General features: G+C 45.5%; 1 protein-coding gene across 1 annotated transcript in view; it reads right to left on the reverse strand.

The window, feature by feature from the left end:
• Positions 1-3,747: 3,747 nt before the first annotated feature.
• Positions 3,748-17,411, reverse strand: part of LOC111153908 (zinc finger CCCH-type containing 12C) — a 72,192-nt gene continuing 58,528 nt past the window's right edge. Inside the window, 4 exon segments of the mRNA XM_022513217.1 lie at positions 3,748-5,144; positions 5,755-5,861; positions 7,633-7,867; positions 12,670-12,809. Coding sequence (XP_022368925.1) covers positions 3,748-5,144; positions 5,755-5,861; positions 7,633-7,867; positions 12,670-12,809 — 1,879 coding nt within the window.

Raw genomic sequence — 17,411 nt, forward strand, 5'->3', positions numbered from 1 at the left:
CTAGGAAGCTTGTCTTGAGTAAGTCAGTCGGAGAGCAAAAATGAGAACAGAAACAAATCTACCTTAGGGCCAGCGCCATTAAATGGGGGGGGGGGGGGGGGGGAGGAGAGGGGACAGCTTGAGAGTTTTCAAAGCACACACACATACGTATCTCGAGCCCTATCTAACCTATCACAAACTAAGAGCTACAACGTAAAGTATATTTGTTTTATAAATATATTACTGTCCATATACATAGATACAACCGTAAAAGACATGTTAAATAATTATCTGTATAATCAATACTACTTTAAGTTTTTTGTGTGTTTTAAAATTACACATTCTATTAAAATTATCAAAATAACTCTTTAAAAATACCAGGAATAAAACCACTGAAGAGTTGCTTTCCATTCAAGTGGTTCTAGAATCTTACGGTTGGTCCTCCAGACTCCAGGCTTGGTCCTCCACAAGTCAGACAGAGTCCAACGGAGGGAACGAAGGTGAGCCACCAACGGCGTGACACCCTCTCCCGTTTGTAATACTTCAGGACAAGTATGTAGGCATGTACGTATATATACAAATAAAAATGCTCTTTTTAAAGTTATATTACATATTCTCATAAAGGAAATTTCATAAAAGCACAAAGTTCAAGTTTCTACCAGTACCCTCACACACTGGATACTGGCGTGCGTTTCTTGCAAATGTCGAGGTCAGTGACAAACTCTATCAGGATTCAGAGGTCATAAACGGACGGAAAAACGGACGTATCGCGCGCAGGGAGGAAACCGTGAGGGCCAGGATTTGGCCAGCTGCATGCTACTCCCTCTGTACGGAGACACAGAGACAGTGAACCGGCTAATTACTGGGGAAAGGACAGTCAACTGTCCAGCGTTCAGGGGCAGAATATTCCAATCCGAATTCTTTCTCTTCTATCAGTTGACCACTCTGGGCAGTTTCTCTGCTAACCTCTCCTTCTCCAGTTATCTACTAGCACATCTGGTAGAAGATAGGATTAAGGTTAAGTTTAGGCTACAATGAAGGTTCGGAGTCAGCTATGGATTTAATTTAGCGATGGATCCTTTTACTTATTGCTTTAGAGAATTAAGAATTTGCTGTATCAAAACTCTGCCAAATATCTCATTCTTAAGCTCTGAAAGCAACGCGGGTATTTTAAAAAAAGGGGGCGGAGGGGGACACATCTGCTTGACCTAAGAAAACTGCTCTTTCTTCCCTCACAGGTCACTATACTGAAGGATTTCAGCGTGAGCAGGTGAGACTATTCACTTCGGGACGGTAGTGGCGAGCTACACTCTCCCATGTCCGGAATGCACGGCGTGACCAGACAACGAGCGGACACCGTGAGGAGCTCAGACTAAAAGTAAGATCCGCACGTCACGGGCGATCTCCCTGAAACAGGTTTAGTGAGGTTTGGCAGAGTCTTCAGAGAGTGGAAATGCTAACATGACGAAAATGGGAGCGAAACCTACAATTTAAAAAGGATTTCATACTGAAAAAAAAAAAAAAGAAAGAAAAGGCTTAGAACAGGACTAAGAAGGTACTCCACATCTGTAACCCTATTTTTGGCACTCGTTTACTCCTACACTTAAACTTGTTCTACGGAGAGTGACCGACGGAATCAGGGAGAAGAGCTTGACAAAGCGAGCAGGGTCGCCCCCAGACCTCGCTCAGATGGTGTGTGTGGCAACGTCCGCACTGTTTCCGGGTCCAGAGGAGGGCCACACTCTGCTCAACACCACCAGTAATTGTGTAGAACACCACTTTCCTGAATTAAGTTTGCTGAACACGGTTCAGATTATTGGATATGTCAATATGCACAATGCCTTTTAGAAGCATTTACTGTATACCCAAATCCTACTTCATGCAACACACAGTGTCACACAAGTAGTGAAAATGTTATCCTAGTCAAAGGCGCTGGACGTTATTTTCAGGCAGCATTTTACCTTTATTTTTAAGTTCTCACTAGGTAAGTTTTAGGAGAAAGAAAATGCCAATAACTGTAGTGAATATATTTTAATATAGTCTAAAAACTAAGACAGACACTTTTATTTACCTAAATTGTTGCTTTTATGTTTCTACCCTATCCTAGACCTCAATGTTACTTTAAAATTTTGTACTTAAATAAGGGATAAAATGTTGCCCAAAAGTCTAATCATAGTTACACATTTGTGTTTTCACTAGATCTACAAATCAAAATAGTTCTTATAGTTAAAAAGATACAATTTGTATCAACAGTAAAAGGTACTTTCTGGCTTTTTCAGGGCTTTACTTCCAACTGTAGCATGGAGAATGGTCAGAATACCCAGGGCATCGAGGCAGACGACAGACGCAGACTAGGAGTCTGTCGCGCAAAGTGAAATTCGGAGCCTGGAGGCGACAGTGGAGTCATGTGAGGTACACGACCCTCTACCCTCAATGCAAAGGTCTGTCTGCTGAGAACAAAAAGGAATTCGCACCTAGCAAAACCCACTTTGAAACCAGAAATATCCCTTACTAATACTAGAACAGACTTCAGTCTGTAGCTAAAACTACACTATTTGTGGCAAGAATCTGGCCTTAATAATATAACAGGCCCCCCAAAAAACTACCTTCAGGAAAATGGAAAATATACAGTATCTTACAAACATTTTTAAGTTACCACTTAAAATGCCTCCACCGCCCTTCCTATAGTGCAGTATCAATAAATTTTGCATATCCTCAACACGTACACCCACCTCAGGCCAGCCTTGATAAATAGCAGGAAAGCGAAGAGTATATTAAATATAAAAGTTGCATTGAGAATAATTAGATTCATTAAAAACAGGCAAGTACTGTGAAAGGGTTCTTTTATCCAGTCTTGTTGTGCCCCGAAACAAAAAGGACGAACACATTAAAAATACAGGTTAATGAGAATCTGGGAATTCAGTTCCATTTTCTACCGCCTAGAAGCACATCAGCGCTGGGTCACAAAGCTCTAAACTGGCACAGTTACGGCTTTTGCCTTCTTAAAAAAAAAAAAAAATGGAAACAACTTTTTCCATTGATTGCATCTGCTTTCCTTTAAGTCATCCATATTAAATTAACTAATTACCTAACGGGGAGGAAAAAAAAAATCCAAACAAAAACAATGAAAAGTGCCGTACTGTAAATCATTCTAATATAGACTGTTACCCATTTCCATATAAACTGGTAACTTATATTTTGTTTAAAATATAAAGTCAGTGCTGTAGTATATCTTTGTTTCTATAAATAATGATTATAGCACAAAGAAGCCCACCTTCCCCAAATAAAAATAACTTAAAAAGCTGTAAAAGATTCCAATTAAGCTTGGCTTGCAAAATTAGTTGGCTAGGGTCTAGTCAAAGGTCCGACATTCGGAAAGTATTGTAATTGCTTGCAATTGATAGACAAACACCAAGGTAATAAAACACGAAACAAGGATAAAAAGTGCTGCATATAAACCCCTGATGCACCAAAGATTAATATCAAAGATCACAGAGACATCTAATAAATCAAACTGGAACAACTTCCAGCCGAGGAGAGAGCTTTTAAAAAGGAAAGGTTTTAAAAAAAAGTTTGGATGTAAAGCGATCCCGTGCTACTTCCGCTCTGGGGGGCTCTACGTCCAGATTCCATGATACAGTAGTTCACATAAATGGATACTATATAACCTCCTTGCGCCAAGGAGATCACGTGTGCTATTGTAGCAAACCTCCCTCAGCATTTGAGCTGAACAAAAAACTACTAAACACCACGAAGATGCATCGTCTCTCAGTAGCCCAGCTGCGACTTCTCCACGAGGATGGCGGCGGCCAGCTGCTGGGCGTCTGTCACGTGCGGGTTCCGCTTCATGACCGTCCGCACGAGGTCCGGGGGGAAGATGTTGCACAGGTTGATGTAGATCTTCTCTCGGTTGTCCTGGTACCGCGGGGGGTCCGGCGGCACCGCGCAGTAGGGGACGCGCCACGCGGGCTCCGGGGGCTCGGGGAGGCTCTGGAAGGGGAACTGCTCGTAGCCCGGCTGCGTGGGGTTGTCGGGCAGGGAGTAGGTCTGCCGGTAGCCGTAGGCGTCCAGGCCGTAGCTCTGCCGCTCCCAGCTCGCCAGCCCGTCCTGGTGGGAGTAAGGCTTCCTCGGTCGGGAGGGAGAGCTGTCGTACAGCCGCGAGTCCGAGATGCTGTCCAGCCGCGTGGCCACCAGCGAGCGGCCCAGGTGCGGCGCCTTGGAGTGCGCGGAGCCGGGCGGGGAGGGGTAGTCGCCGGGGCAGCTGGAGCGCGCGCCCGCGGCGGGGTGCTGCAGGTGCACGGCCAGGTGGGGCAGAGGAGGCTTGTGATGGTACTTTGGTTCTTCGTGACTGTAACTTTGCACTCTAGCTAGGGGGTCGTGGAAAGTCTGCAGGAAGGGCTGGGGGTTAAGGCGGCTGTGCGGGTGCATGTGTTGACACTTGAGGCTCTCTTCCAGCTGAGGGTCGGGGGAGCTGACGTAGGACCGGTCGTTGTACCCCACGTAGGAGTCACTGCTCCCACAGCTCATGCTCCCTTCGCTACTGCAGTCAGAGGCGACGGAGCTGATCCTGTAATCTGTGTCCAGGGAGAAACGCCTTTCGGGACTGCGTGGGCCTGAGATGCTCAGGTTGGAGTACGCGTTCAGCATGGAGTAGTATCCGATGTCGACGGGCGAGTCGCACTTGGGATACTGTTCGTAAGGCATCGGCGTTCCGTGATTTTTGGTTGCCATCATCAGCGGAGGATATTGTCCCTGTGGTCTTTGATCCTGAGGTGGGAAGTGAACTCCAGATGGAAGGCCATTGCTTAGAGACGGAGCGCTTTGGGGTTTTGCGGTGGAAGTAGCCGGGATACTGACTAAAGAAGGTACAGACCTGGTTTCCAATTTGTTTTTGGTGGGAAGCTTTTCCTCGAGGTCTTGGTAGACTTGGGTCCTTATGCTGGGGTCCGACTGCCTCTTTGGAGCACCCCGCTTGACGTCGGCAGTGCTGTCCGCTTTCGTGCTGCAGGGCACACTGTTGCTCTTCACCAGCCCGCCCTCGTTGGCCGTTTTGGCCGTGGTGTTTCTAGACATGGCCCGAAGCTCGTCGGCCACCGACCGCTGCGGCTGGCTGCCCCGCTCGGGATGGTAGTATTTGCACTTGTGGCCGTAGGTGCACTTCTTCCCTACGGAGAGGAACATCGATTAGGCAAAGGAGCGCCCAGTCTGGCACAACTGCTGTAACTCGGGAGACGAAGGTGGAAATGGAAGGGACACTAAGTTGCTCCTCTGTCCCTTCCTCGGGAGACCTGCCCCCTCTCCGTCGTCCCCGCTTCGGTCCTCTCTAGAGCGACCGACACACTGGCCGGGTGACTGAGTCACCTCCCGAGGGTTGGGTTAATGCCCTGCGTCCTCATCTCCTCCCTGCCCATCCTCTTCCCGTCTGGCTTCAAAAGTGGGACCTTCTGTTCTGGAGAGCCACGCGCACCACAGTGACGCGCTCGCCCCTGCTCGTCTGAGGTGTGGCTCGAGGTCAGAACTCCACATTTTGACCTGCCTGGACTAGTGGAGTTTTTGGAACCACGTTTTAACTTTGGGAAATGCATCTGCATTGAACTTGACTAGGTAAAAATAATAACTTTTTTTCACGGCTAAGATGTTTTCTTAAATTTAATCACAATCCAAAGAACCACATACTATGCCATCCAAAACATAACACGTTTATTTTTAGTAACAAAAGTTTAACAACAGACTTTGCTCTGAAGGCGTATATTAAATAGTTCTAAGGAAAGTTACCGTATGGACAAGGCTGCTTTTTGTGTTCAGGAACAATAGGTTTCTTCCTCAGAAAATTATCCAGGCTGGGGCCGTGTCTGCCAAGAGGGTCATCAGGGGGCATGAACCTGTCAGGGATAGAATGAAAAGTGATCCCTGAGTAGGAGGTTGATAATTTAATTCTGAAGACAGAAGGTAGAGATTGATTCACTCTAAGGACTTCAAAACATTTTTTTTTAAAGATTTTATTTATTTATTTGACAGAGATCACAAGCAGGCAGAGAGGCAGGCAGAGAGAGAGAGATGAAGGGAAGCAGGCTCCCTGCTGAGCAGAGAGCCCGATGTGGGGCTCGATCCCAGGATCCTGAGATCATGACCTCAGCTGAAGGCAGAGGATTTAACCCACTGAGCCACCCAGGTGCCCCTAAAACATTTTCCATCAAGTATTTTGATTCAGTGTCTATGGGGTAAAGAATCTCAGTACACAGAATTTCCTTAATGAGCACAAAAGTGAAACGTGTCAAGCCGAACTTGTATTGGTTTTAACTCAACTAAGTTTTGAGCCTTGCAGATTCTCATGAATTCTTTCTTCCTGCCAGCCTCGGGATTCTGTAAGGACTTCAAAAAACAGCACCAGGCCATTTTAGGAGGGCGCTGTGAGCCTCGATCCTGTCCAGTACAGAGGCCGGGTGAGCAAGGAGCAGCGGACGGGAGGACGGACACCGGCCCAGCCCCGGTTCAGGCCCGAGGCCGTGTGTACCCCCTCGCCTGTCTTCCGGACAGTGGGCCCTTCGGGTATTAATTTTTGCAGATTAATACACTTTCCTAATTAGCGGACTTTGATCTGAGCTCACATGCCACAGCTGAGACTGCACGTCGAACCCCCCAGCCCATTCTCTTTGTGCCTTGGCAGAGATGGACAAAATCTCCCGGACACAGGAGTTCCCAGCCTGCACAGCACGACAGGAGGGAGTTACAGCTGAAGAGTTGTGCTACTTGTGAGGTCAGTGGTAGAACCTGAAATGGGCCAAGCAGTTACCCAGAAAATGTGAACGTCAGACCAACTCTTATGGGAGCGTCAACATGGCAACATTATTAAGAACAGAAGAGTCACTCAATCCTATGACCTGAATACAATTGTTTTTCATTTATGTGTTGCATTTTAGTCGTTTCTGTATGCATACACATTTCCCAAACACAAACATAATTTTGTGTTTTGTCTTTTTAACACATAAATGTCCGTGTTCCTCAAGAGCCTTCATGCTCCTACTCGAAGAGCCGGAGAATATTCTACTGGGTGCAGAGTGGCTTAACCAACTTCTCTGCTGTAGCTTTAGCTGCCTCTGAACTGTTGCCATTCTAAAACACACAGAAATGACCCTATCTGGTCTCCCCTCAGATCCACTCCCAGAAAGGAGATGATGGGCTGGAGAGGGTATGCTTATTTCCAAGGCTTCTGCTGACCCACGGCAAACCGCGTGAACAGTTTCATTATCTCTCAGGAGACGGCTTTTTATGGTCCTCTGCCCATTTACCAACTTAATGGTGGCTGGAGTCTTAACCACTGGCATAGGATTTAAAAAATCACATAATTTAAAAATAGATTTAAGGCTCTGGGTAGCTTTGGAAAGGCAGTGTCTTGGGGGTTGATCTGTTCCAGAACCATCCCTCTCCGTTCTGACAGACGGGCCGTGTGCGCGCCCTGCCGCGCGGGCCCTGTCCCTCCTACACGGCTTCCTTCCTCCCACGGAGGAGCAGAGGGCGAGTCAGCCATGGGAAGAGACGTGTCTTGGGTCTGGTCCGTGGCTGGCGGGGCGAGCGCTCCTGCCGCAGCTGGCCCGGATGGCTCCGCGTGCAGGGCGGCGGGACCCCCGGGGGTCCGTGAGCGGGTTCACTTACTTGTCGTTGACGAAGGAGTACATCAACAGTCGCTCATCTATGAACTTCTTCCACTCGGGTTTCTCGTTGGCCAGGTCCCTGTAGTTGTCATTGGACACGATGATCCCGTCCGACTCAAAAGCCAGCTTCACGATGAACCGGTCATCGTAGCACACCACGCGTCGGCCCTGCACGCGTCGGGACGGCGTGAACACCAGGATTTTCTCCTTCTCTAACTTCCGCAGGATTTCCTGATCTGCAAGGACAAGTGGGGCTGTCAGGAGTGAGTACTTCCCTAACACGGAGGGCGACGCGTGTACAACGTGACTTTTATGAGACGGACTGGATTGATGCCATCATTTCACCAGGGATATGATTTACAGCACATTTTTAACTCCCAGTATTTTTCCTTGAGGACTATGGTAATAAAGCCTTTAAAAATAGTCCCCAAGGTGACTAAACACAGTTTCAAACTTTAGCAGAATAAACATCAGCTTGCTCAGTGATGTTTTCCAGCCATTCTGACAACACAGCCGTGTGGGGCTCAGGGGTGCACTCCCCTCCCCCTGCCAAACCCCGCTGATTCTTTCCTGTTTTCTGACGAGGGGAGGGGATGGGGGAAGAGTTCGAGAAGCAGGAGCAGAAGTCATTGAGGTGGCAGAGGAAGAGTCTGAGGTTGCGGAAGGGTCACGGAGGCAGGGAAGTCACAACTGTTACAGACGTGACCGGTGCATGTTTTGTGTCCTTTCCCGGGACACACGTGGCGACAAGTGCAGCGTCCTCCCCGAGGCTGGGCTGCGGGAAGAGCTTAGAAGTGATTAGCCGGGAAGGCGGCCCCGGCGGAGTGAGGAGAGCTAGAGGGAACGCGCCTGCGGTCTTCTGTGGGCAATGCTCACAGCACCTGGGACAAACTCTGACTTGTTTAGTGGCTTCCCCCCCCCCCCCAAGGGGCTGGGGTTTCTACTTTGATTAATGATAAAAATGTTCTCTCTACCTTGCCTTCTTCCTGCTTTGGCTCTTCTACCTCCTGTCTTTCTATCATACATTCTTGCCCAGGATCATGAGGTCGTGATTTTTTTTTTTTTTAAAGATTTTATTTATTTATTTGACAGACAAGAGATCACAAGTAGGGAGAGAGAGAGGAAGGGAAGCAGGCTCCCTGCTGAGCAGAGTGCCCGATGCGGGGCTCGATCCCAGGACCCTGAGATCATGACTTGAGCCGAAGGCAGAGGCTTAACCCACTGAGCCACCCAGGCGCCTCATGATTTTTTTTTTTTTAAAGGCTACTTCTCCATGTTTGTTAACTGGAATTGCTAACTTTTAAAAAAAACCCTCTGTCTTCAGGGACTGGATGTGGCGGGCCTGTGCTACAGTGGGTCACATATCAATGGCCGCCAACATTAAGAATAGCCTCTTCTCAGGAAGTGTCCATCACGGGACAGGGGCGCAGACTAGGTAAGCAAGGGTTGTAATCACCCCGCAGGGTGGCGGGGGTGAGCCAGGGTCGCGGGGAGGGAACAGAAGCGGGATTAGGGGTCGGCTGGCTCCCAAGCTGGCATGGAGATTTCCTGATGTTCCCGACATGACTTCATCAAGGCCAGAACTTTGGTTTAGAAACGCAGCAGAGTAGAACTGGAGGACATGTGGCTGTTAGAAGCAGCAAATCATAGGTAAATCTCAGGTTCTGGCATTTTCTCTATCTGGCGGTCCTACCGTATTGAGCCTCCGATGCGGTCAGGAAGCTGGAAGTCAGGGAGCTGTGACAGGGACAAGCACAGAGCACAGTGTCTCCCAAGCTCTCAGCGCTGTTCAGCTGCACTTTAACAGACGGAATTGTTGATCTCTTTGTTACAGAAGACCAGGACACACCCCAAAGCTCTGTCTCACTACAGGATTTGTCGTAAGTATTTTTGTGTGTTGCCCTGATCAATGAGACATGGTACCTGCCTTTGTGTTTGTTTGCACTAGCGCTCTGCCCGGGAGCAGAGCAGGAGCGAGTCGTGTCTGGAGAATGAACGCGTGGGGCACTTAGAGACGGCGCTTCTGAGGTCTTCCAGGTTAGCCACTGCGTTCAGGAAGCAGCCACGCTACTTGATTTGCGGGAGTGTTTGCTCATACATGATAGGCCACGAAGTGATCAGAGAAAAATGGTCAACATCACCTTGCTTAATCTGCTTTTTCTAGGATAGCTAATGAGGTAAAAAGGACACCAGTCAGGGTCAGTAATCCTAACTGGCATAGATCCAGGTCCAGTAGGGCTACTAAGCGGAACCGAATCTCCTTCCCAGCACAGCACTGGAGCTCCGTGCTTGTAAGATAGGTGTTATCTTGCTGGAAAAAAGCGCTATTCAGAATCTCCAGGGAAGAGCCTGAAAATATGGTCAAGTTTCCTTTTTTGTACAGTGAAAAATAATGGACTACTCTATTTACCAGGTTTTGGCTGGTTGAAGGTTTTAGTTGGAAGTATTACCCAGGGGGAGAAAACACCTCCAGACCTTTGAGCAGCCCTTAAACAAGGCAGGGGTTAGGGTGCTGACCCCCTTACTTTTGGAACCCCCCCCCCCACAGAACTTAACCACCATGTAGAAGCCACATCTTCTATGTTATGTGTATTTTATATCTTTACATCTTAAAGTCCACTAGAGAGAGAATGTTACAAAGAAAATTGTAAGCAAAAATATGTTTATAGTACTGTACGGTAAAAAGTCCATTTCTGTTGTTCAAGGGGTCAGGTCGAGTGGTGTGGTCCAGAGCCCTGGTGCGCGGTTATGTTAAAAATTAAACTGAGAGGGGCACCTGGGTGGCTCAGTGGGTTAAGCCGCTGCCTTTGGCTCAGGTCATGATCTCAGGATCCTGGGATCGAGTCCCGCATCGGGCTCTCTGCTCAGCAGGGAGCCTGCTTCCCTCTCTCTCTGCCTGCCTCTCCGTCTACTTGTGATCTCTGTCAAATAAATAAATAAAATCTTAAAAAAAAAAATTAAACTGAGACACATCTGTCATGCCCGTGATCATTTTGCCTTCTTTCCAGTCATTTACATATTCAAATATTTTCTCCTTTTCGATTTATTTTCCCCCTGACTTTAAAGTACTCTAAGTTCCTTGAGCAAAATTAGGAAAGTAAGGGGAAATACTCAGAAGGAGGGAAACATAAAACCTCACAAAGAGTGACAGAGTCACTGTCAGTAATCGATAGAGTCAATTACTGTGACTACCTTGGCATATTTCCTTCTAGTCATTCTGTGTTTCTGTTCTTGCTTCTGCTTAAATATGCATGTATGTATGTGTGTACATGTACGTGCAACACAATAACTTATGGAAAAGAGCACTTCCTCAGCTCATTAGAAATTCTGCCTAAATAGTCTAAATACTCAAACCATTATAGTGAATGTATGGTTCATTTCTGGTTTTTTTTTCTATTTCAAGTAATAATGCACTGAATGTCTTTATGGTCCTAAATCTTTGCCTGTAACTCTGCTTACTTTCTGAGGAATTATGCCTAGAAGGGGAACCAGCAAATCTAAGAATATTAATATTTTAAGACTCAACTGTTTTTTAGATAGGTTGTAAAAATCTGTTTCCACAGCAGTGAAGGAGGAGCTCCCGGAGGCTTACCAGTTCTCCAATCTCTGCTGATTTGGGGGGTGAAAAGTAAGAGTTGTTTAGTTTGTCATTTCGTGAATTGCTTCTCTTATTGGGTCCTGCATTCCGTGCTGCCTGTTCCTACCATGTTACCATTTATATACAGGGGAGAGCCCAGAGTCTGCTTTCCCAGTGTCTGTGAGCTCTTTAGATGTTAAGGATGTGGATTCTTTGTTTCTTTTCTCCCTTAGGCAAATGAAAGTTCTCATTTTATTTTATTTTTTAAAGATTTTATTCATTTATTTGACAGAGATCGCAAGTAGGCAGAGAGGCAGGCAGAGAGGGAGGAGGAAGCAGGCTCCCCGTTGAGCAGAGAGCCCGATGCGGGACTCGATCCCAGGACCCTGGGACCATGACCTGAGTGGAAGGCAGAGGCTTTAACCCACTGAGCCACCCAGGCGCCCCGAAAGTTCTCATTTTAAAGAAAACTTTTCAAAACACAGAAGTATACATTTTCATGCAATGAGACTTATCTTTTCCTTTGTCATTTCTTCCAAAAATATTAACTTTAGTAAAGTTTTCCCCAGCCATGCAAAGACTACTGTTTCTGATGATTCTTCAACCATGCAGAATGCGCCGTTACATGGAGGAAGATGAGGATCTAAATGTGTCTGTTTTTTTCAGAGCGTTACCCAGGGTCTTGGTGCTCTTGGTTGAATTCCTCCCTTGACAGTTAACACGGACTAGAGTCTGATTGCACAGTTCTGACTCGAGCATGTCCTTATGCCAGCTCAAGTAATGACTTAATGATTAATCTTCCCTTCAGGTACGTGGCCTGTGCTCTCTGTTTTTGATTTGAAAAGTATAGTTTTCCTCATGCAGGTTCCTCCGTTTCTGTTAATGTTGGAGGTGGATAGAGGGGGAGGGAACGGTTAACTTCATCAAAATGTTCAGCAATAATCATGAGCAGTTTCTGCCTAAAATGCATACATTTAAAAATGACAAAATAACGCAAAATAGAGACACTTTATTGAGACGGAGTCCCCTCCTTCTACTTGACCCCAGAGAGCGGTCCCCCAAGGGGCCTGCCAGTGTGTTTTGAACTATGTTACTGATTTTATACTGCAGATGAGAAGCAGAGGTCCAAATGTGGCTCAGAATTTTAATCAAGGTCTCCTGACTCCTACGCATGTCCCAAAGTCACAACTTTACAAAATCTGAAGTAAAAAGCTTCCAAATCCCAAAAGGAAAACCAAAACCCCCAAACCACTGGTTTACGGAGCGAGGATATTACTGCTTTCTTATCATCAGCAGTGAGTTTGTAAAGACCAGCGATGCCGAGGTCTTGCCGCGGGGAACGGGGCGGTCACACAAACCAAGTAAGCAGAGGGACATCTTCGTCAGCGCAACACTTGACCGTGGCCGACGGCCCGCCCGGGGAAGGTCCGAAGCTGCGACCAGACCGCTCACAGGGCTTACCTGTGATGAGAGCATCGGGTCGAGACTGCTCTTTTCTCCAAGCCGGAACAAAAACTGTAACATCTTTGTGGCCTCTTTCCAAAAACCAGTCCACTGCCAACTTGATTCCCCGGCAGGAAAATACTTCTTTGTTTCCATGGCTGAAAGGTGATTTTAGAACACGTGAGACACCACAAAATCTAAATTCAACTCAATTCAAATCTGTAAGCAGAAACGGCCACTTAATTGCAAAAGTAATGGACTTTAAATTTAAGATGGAATTGTACAGCTCAGAGAAACACTGAGAGATCCTGGAAAGGTGAGACTCTGAGGAAAACTGGGATCATCATTGTGGGGAGAATAGAGTGAGTTTTTCAATATCAAGTTGTAAAGGCTAACTGGTATGAAGATACAAGCTCTGTTTAATCAGGATGGGGAGGAAAGGAAGGGGTCTCCACCACATCCAGAACTGTCAGATGTGAGAAGAAGTCATCTAGGAAAACCCCTGTGAATGGAAATTTATGTTCACAATGCTTACATTGCCTGTAAGAAACGCTTCCCATGTCCTTTAATGAAAAGACACCTGGTTTTAACAGTATCGTGTCGGACGAGGATTAATGATTTCAAAAGGGCACTCAAAATTGGATTACGCAGTCTTAGTGCCTATGAGAAAACGCTCAGATGAAAGTGCGGTCACTCAATTATCTAGCACCAGGCTCTGCCTGTGCACTTGAACCTAATAATTACAAAATTAACGCCGATTCTAATGGTTTTAAAAGAAATAGTCTCCTCCTCTGAAGGTAACAACTGTTTTTATATTTTTTTCAGCTGGAGTTCCATAATGGAGACAGATCTTCTTTACTTCTCTGGGCCGAGGAGGGCTGAGTAAGGTAAGTAAATGCTCTGTTAGTGTGTAGCACAAATCAAATATTAGGTATATTAACACATTCTCCTAAACCCTGGGAAGTACTAGAACCATCTAAATAATCATTTTAAGGACAAAACAGAGATAGACCAACTTGCTTTGTACATCCTGAGGCCTGCAAATGCGAACCACGAGATGGTTTGTGTTCCATGGGATGGTCCGGGGCAAGGGGACAGGTGGACTCAGATGCTGGGGAAGTTTCAGAGGGAAGAACCAGGGCAGGGCAAGTTTGAGGTCCGAGCTCCTAGGTCAAGTTCGTCTACTGGATGCCTTGCCAATGCCCCAGCAGACAACACACAGTGATGCAGTTTCATAGCAAATACTGAAACCGGCCTTCTGAAAAACTCTTGAAAACACTGGTATCAGCTCTTGAGAGAATAAATTTATTATACAAACATTCCCTGCAACGGACCATATTTGTATTTTGTATTAATGCTCTGAAATCTAAGTGTATTGTGCCTTGCTCGTTGTTAATGACATGTGGTTTCCTGAGGCTTGAGCATTTAACTGCTTCTGGCTCTAAAGAGAGCACTGCATCCGCACTTTCTCCCCGTGACTTCGCTTGGGAAGGGAAATGGTCACATCTGACTCACCACAAGATCAGATCTTCTATTTCTGCAAAGAATGTTCACAAAATGTGTGGCAATAGCAAATCGTTTACAATCATGGGACAGAGATTCTCTGGAGGCTGAAACAGGTATTATCCCATGTGATGCTGACGGTATTATCCCATGTGATGCCGCTCCTTGACCCCCAACCCTCCCCCATCCAACAATACCTCACAGGGAGAAAGCCCACAAGAGATGAGGGGTGTAACGGTGTGGGTGATACACAGACAAAGAGCAAGTGGTTGGGCCCATGCCTACCTCTGACCTTGTGCTTTGAGAAAAAAATACCTACTTCGATCTAAGAAACTGTAGTCAAGTTTTCTATCATTTATAGCTACACTAAAGTAAACTTGGAAAGCTCTATGGATATATTTTAAAAATGGAAAAACATTAGAAGGACAAAAAAGCTATCAAGTCATAGTAAAAAGAGAATTCACAAGGATGCTTTAATAATTGAGAACTGAGTCTCCAAATGAGTAACGCAAAAGATGACTCAATGAGTAGAAAGAAATCATTAATTGAATGATGAAGCAGAAAATGTAGTAATAATACAGATCAATTACAAGATTGACCTAATGGACATAGACAAAGCCCTGCACAAGACGAGAAATCATTTCAAATACATGTGGAAGATTTAGGAAATTGGCTATGGAACAGATTTCCATAGACAGCAAGAAACTGTATCATATGGACAATATTCTTGGACAATGTTATTACCCTGAAGATACAAGGTTCTAGTTCAAAAATTTGTATTGCTCTACACTAGCAAACCAACTAAAAATTTGAACTAAAAAGTCCCATTTGTAGGGGTACCTGGGTGGTCAGTCAGTTAAGCCGCACTCTTGATTTTAGTCCAGGTGATGATAGTAGGGTCCTAGGATCAAGCCCCGTGTTGGGATTTGTGCTCAGCAGGGAGACTGCATCAGGATTCTCTTTCTCCCTCTGTCTCCCCTCCTCACGCGTGCTCTCTCTCTCTCTCTCTCTAATAAATAAATCTTAAAAAAAAAAAAATCCCATTTGTTAACAAAAACTAAAATCTAAAGAGGGAAAAATAGACAAGAGCTTTATGTAGCAAACCAAAATGGAAAGCCTGTATTGAAGGGCATAAGTGAGGACTCGAATGAAAGGAACAAAAACATACTATTTTCATGGATGGCGAGACTCTATTTATGAAGCCAGCAATTCTTAGATTAATCTGTAAGTCCACTGCAATTCCAGTAAGAGTCCTTAAAAGGGATTTTTAGGGAACCTGGGAGGCTCATCATAAGATTAGAATGGGAAAACAATAGGCAAAGAATGGCTGAAGAAAAGAGGAGGAACTGTCCCATTAGCTGTCAAAACGTAGTATAAAAATACAGAAATCCAATCAAGGTTATATTGATACAGGCAAAAATTAAAAAAAAAAAAGTAACAGAAGAGTGAGCTGAAGGTAATACACGAGTATAAGTGACATTAGAAATTAATGAAGCTGGACCATTTACCATAGTCCTAGGGCAACTATTATTTACATGGAAAACAACTGTATTTTTATCTCCTACCATACACAAAAATGAATTAGAACAAAGATTTAAACATGAAAAATACTGTAAAGCTTTAAAAAGAAATTACAGGACACACACATTAGGATGGGGAAACACTTTTTTTTTTTTAAAAACATTTCATTTTAGAGCATGTGCACATGTGCAAGCGGTGGGGGGAGGAAGGTGTAGAGGGAGAGGAAGAGAGGATCTTCAGCAGACTGTGCTGAGCAGAGCCCCAAATGGGGCTCGAGCCCATACCCTGAGAGCAGGACGAGTTGGAACCCAGAGTCAGAGGTTTGACTGACTGAGCCACCCAGGTGCCCAGCTGGGGAAATACTACAGAAGACACACAACCACGTGCTGTCAAGGTAAAGATGGACAGATCTGAGGACATAAAGCTTTACGCAAAAGAATAAACAAAAAAAGCCAAAGATTGGGACACGGTATTTGCAACGTGTAGGACCAAAGACGAGGCTGGTGCTAAGACTATATAAATAAAGTATTCCTACCCACTGAGAAGGGTAACCATTTTTTTTTTTTAAGGCAAAAGATAAGAACAGTGAATTCACAGAAGAAGAAACCCAAATGACCAACGAACATATGAAAAGATGCTCAATAGTGAAGACATGCAAATTAAAACCAAAAATGAGACGCCACTTCACACCCGTCAGATTGGAAAAAATAAAGTCTGCAAACACCCGATGTTGCCAAGGATGTGTGAAAGGAGGAACTCAGACACACTCAGACACTACAGGTGGGAGTGTAAACCGGTATAAGTACCCGGGAGAACAGTTTCGCAGGGCTTTGTCAAGTTGACGGCGTGCTCTCTCTGAAACAGTAATCCATAGCCAGGTACAGTAACACCCCACACGAGTATGAAACCAGATTTAACGCAATTAGCAACCAGCTGTCATTGCTTGACCCAGACTAGGAGCTCACGTGGGCCACGAAGAGGCCGGCGAGTGTGGATGTGCACAGCGGGTCTCCTGAGTCTATGACACTTTTCCAGCCCATCTTCTCCCGATCAGACCAAGGAAATGAGTGCTAACCACGAAATCCTTGGAATGGTTGCTGTTGCCTTGCTACCAAGGCCCAGAATCATCCCCTAAAATACTGAAAGCCCAAGCACATAACTGACAGGTGGTCCAAACTGGAGATGGGACTTGTACAGACTAGGAGAGCTTAGGAGACTGAACTTATCTCCCCTTCCTGAGGCGTGTTCAAGGACATGCGTCACCACGTGTGCTGGACAGGATACTTGTAGGAGGTTCTGACAAAGAATTATACAAACAGGACGTCAGAGCAAGCATGCTGTAGCTCCTGGTGCAAATGAACTGTCTGTTGAGTATTTACTAAAATAAGTAGGATGATGTTTAAGAACTGAAGTTTTAATTCCATATAAATAGAGAAGAAAATTCATTATAATTCTGTAGTCACTTGTGGGCTCTGTCTGCATGCATTTTCTCAGTAGTAAAAATAGCTAATTCTATATTTATGAGTTGGCATGTTCCTTTGGGCCGTGGTTTCTTTTTTATTTCAACAATTTGGCAATAAAGATGGTATACCTCATTTGAGTCCTTCTGATGCTGAACTGGCTGTAAGATTTGTGCCCACCTTTGATTAGGGAAGAGACCCTGAATGTTTGATAAAACCTGTCCTGTTGACTCAGTGGGACTGGCTTCCTGGGGATAATTCTAAACTCTCATGGCA

The sequence above is a fragment of the Enhydra lutris genome, unplaced genomic scaffold (assembly GCF_002288905.1).
Source record: "Enhydra lutris kenyoni isolate GAN:26980312 unplaced genomic scaffold, ASM228890v2 scaffoldscaffold34, whole genome shotgun sequence".
Lineage (NCBI taxonomy): Eukaryota > Metazoa > Chordata > Mammalia > Carnivora > Mustelidae > Enhydra > Enhydra lutris.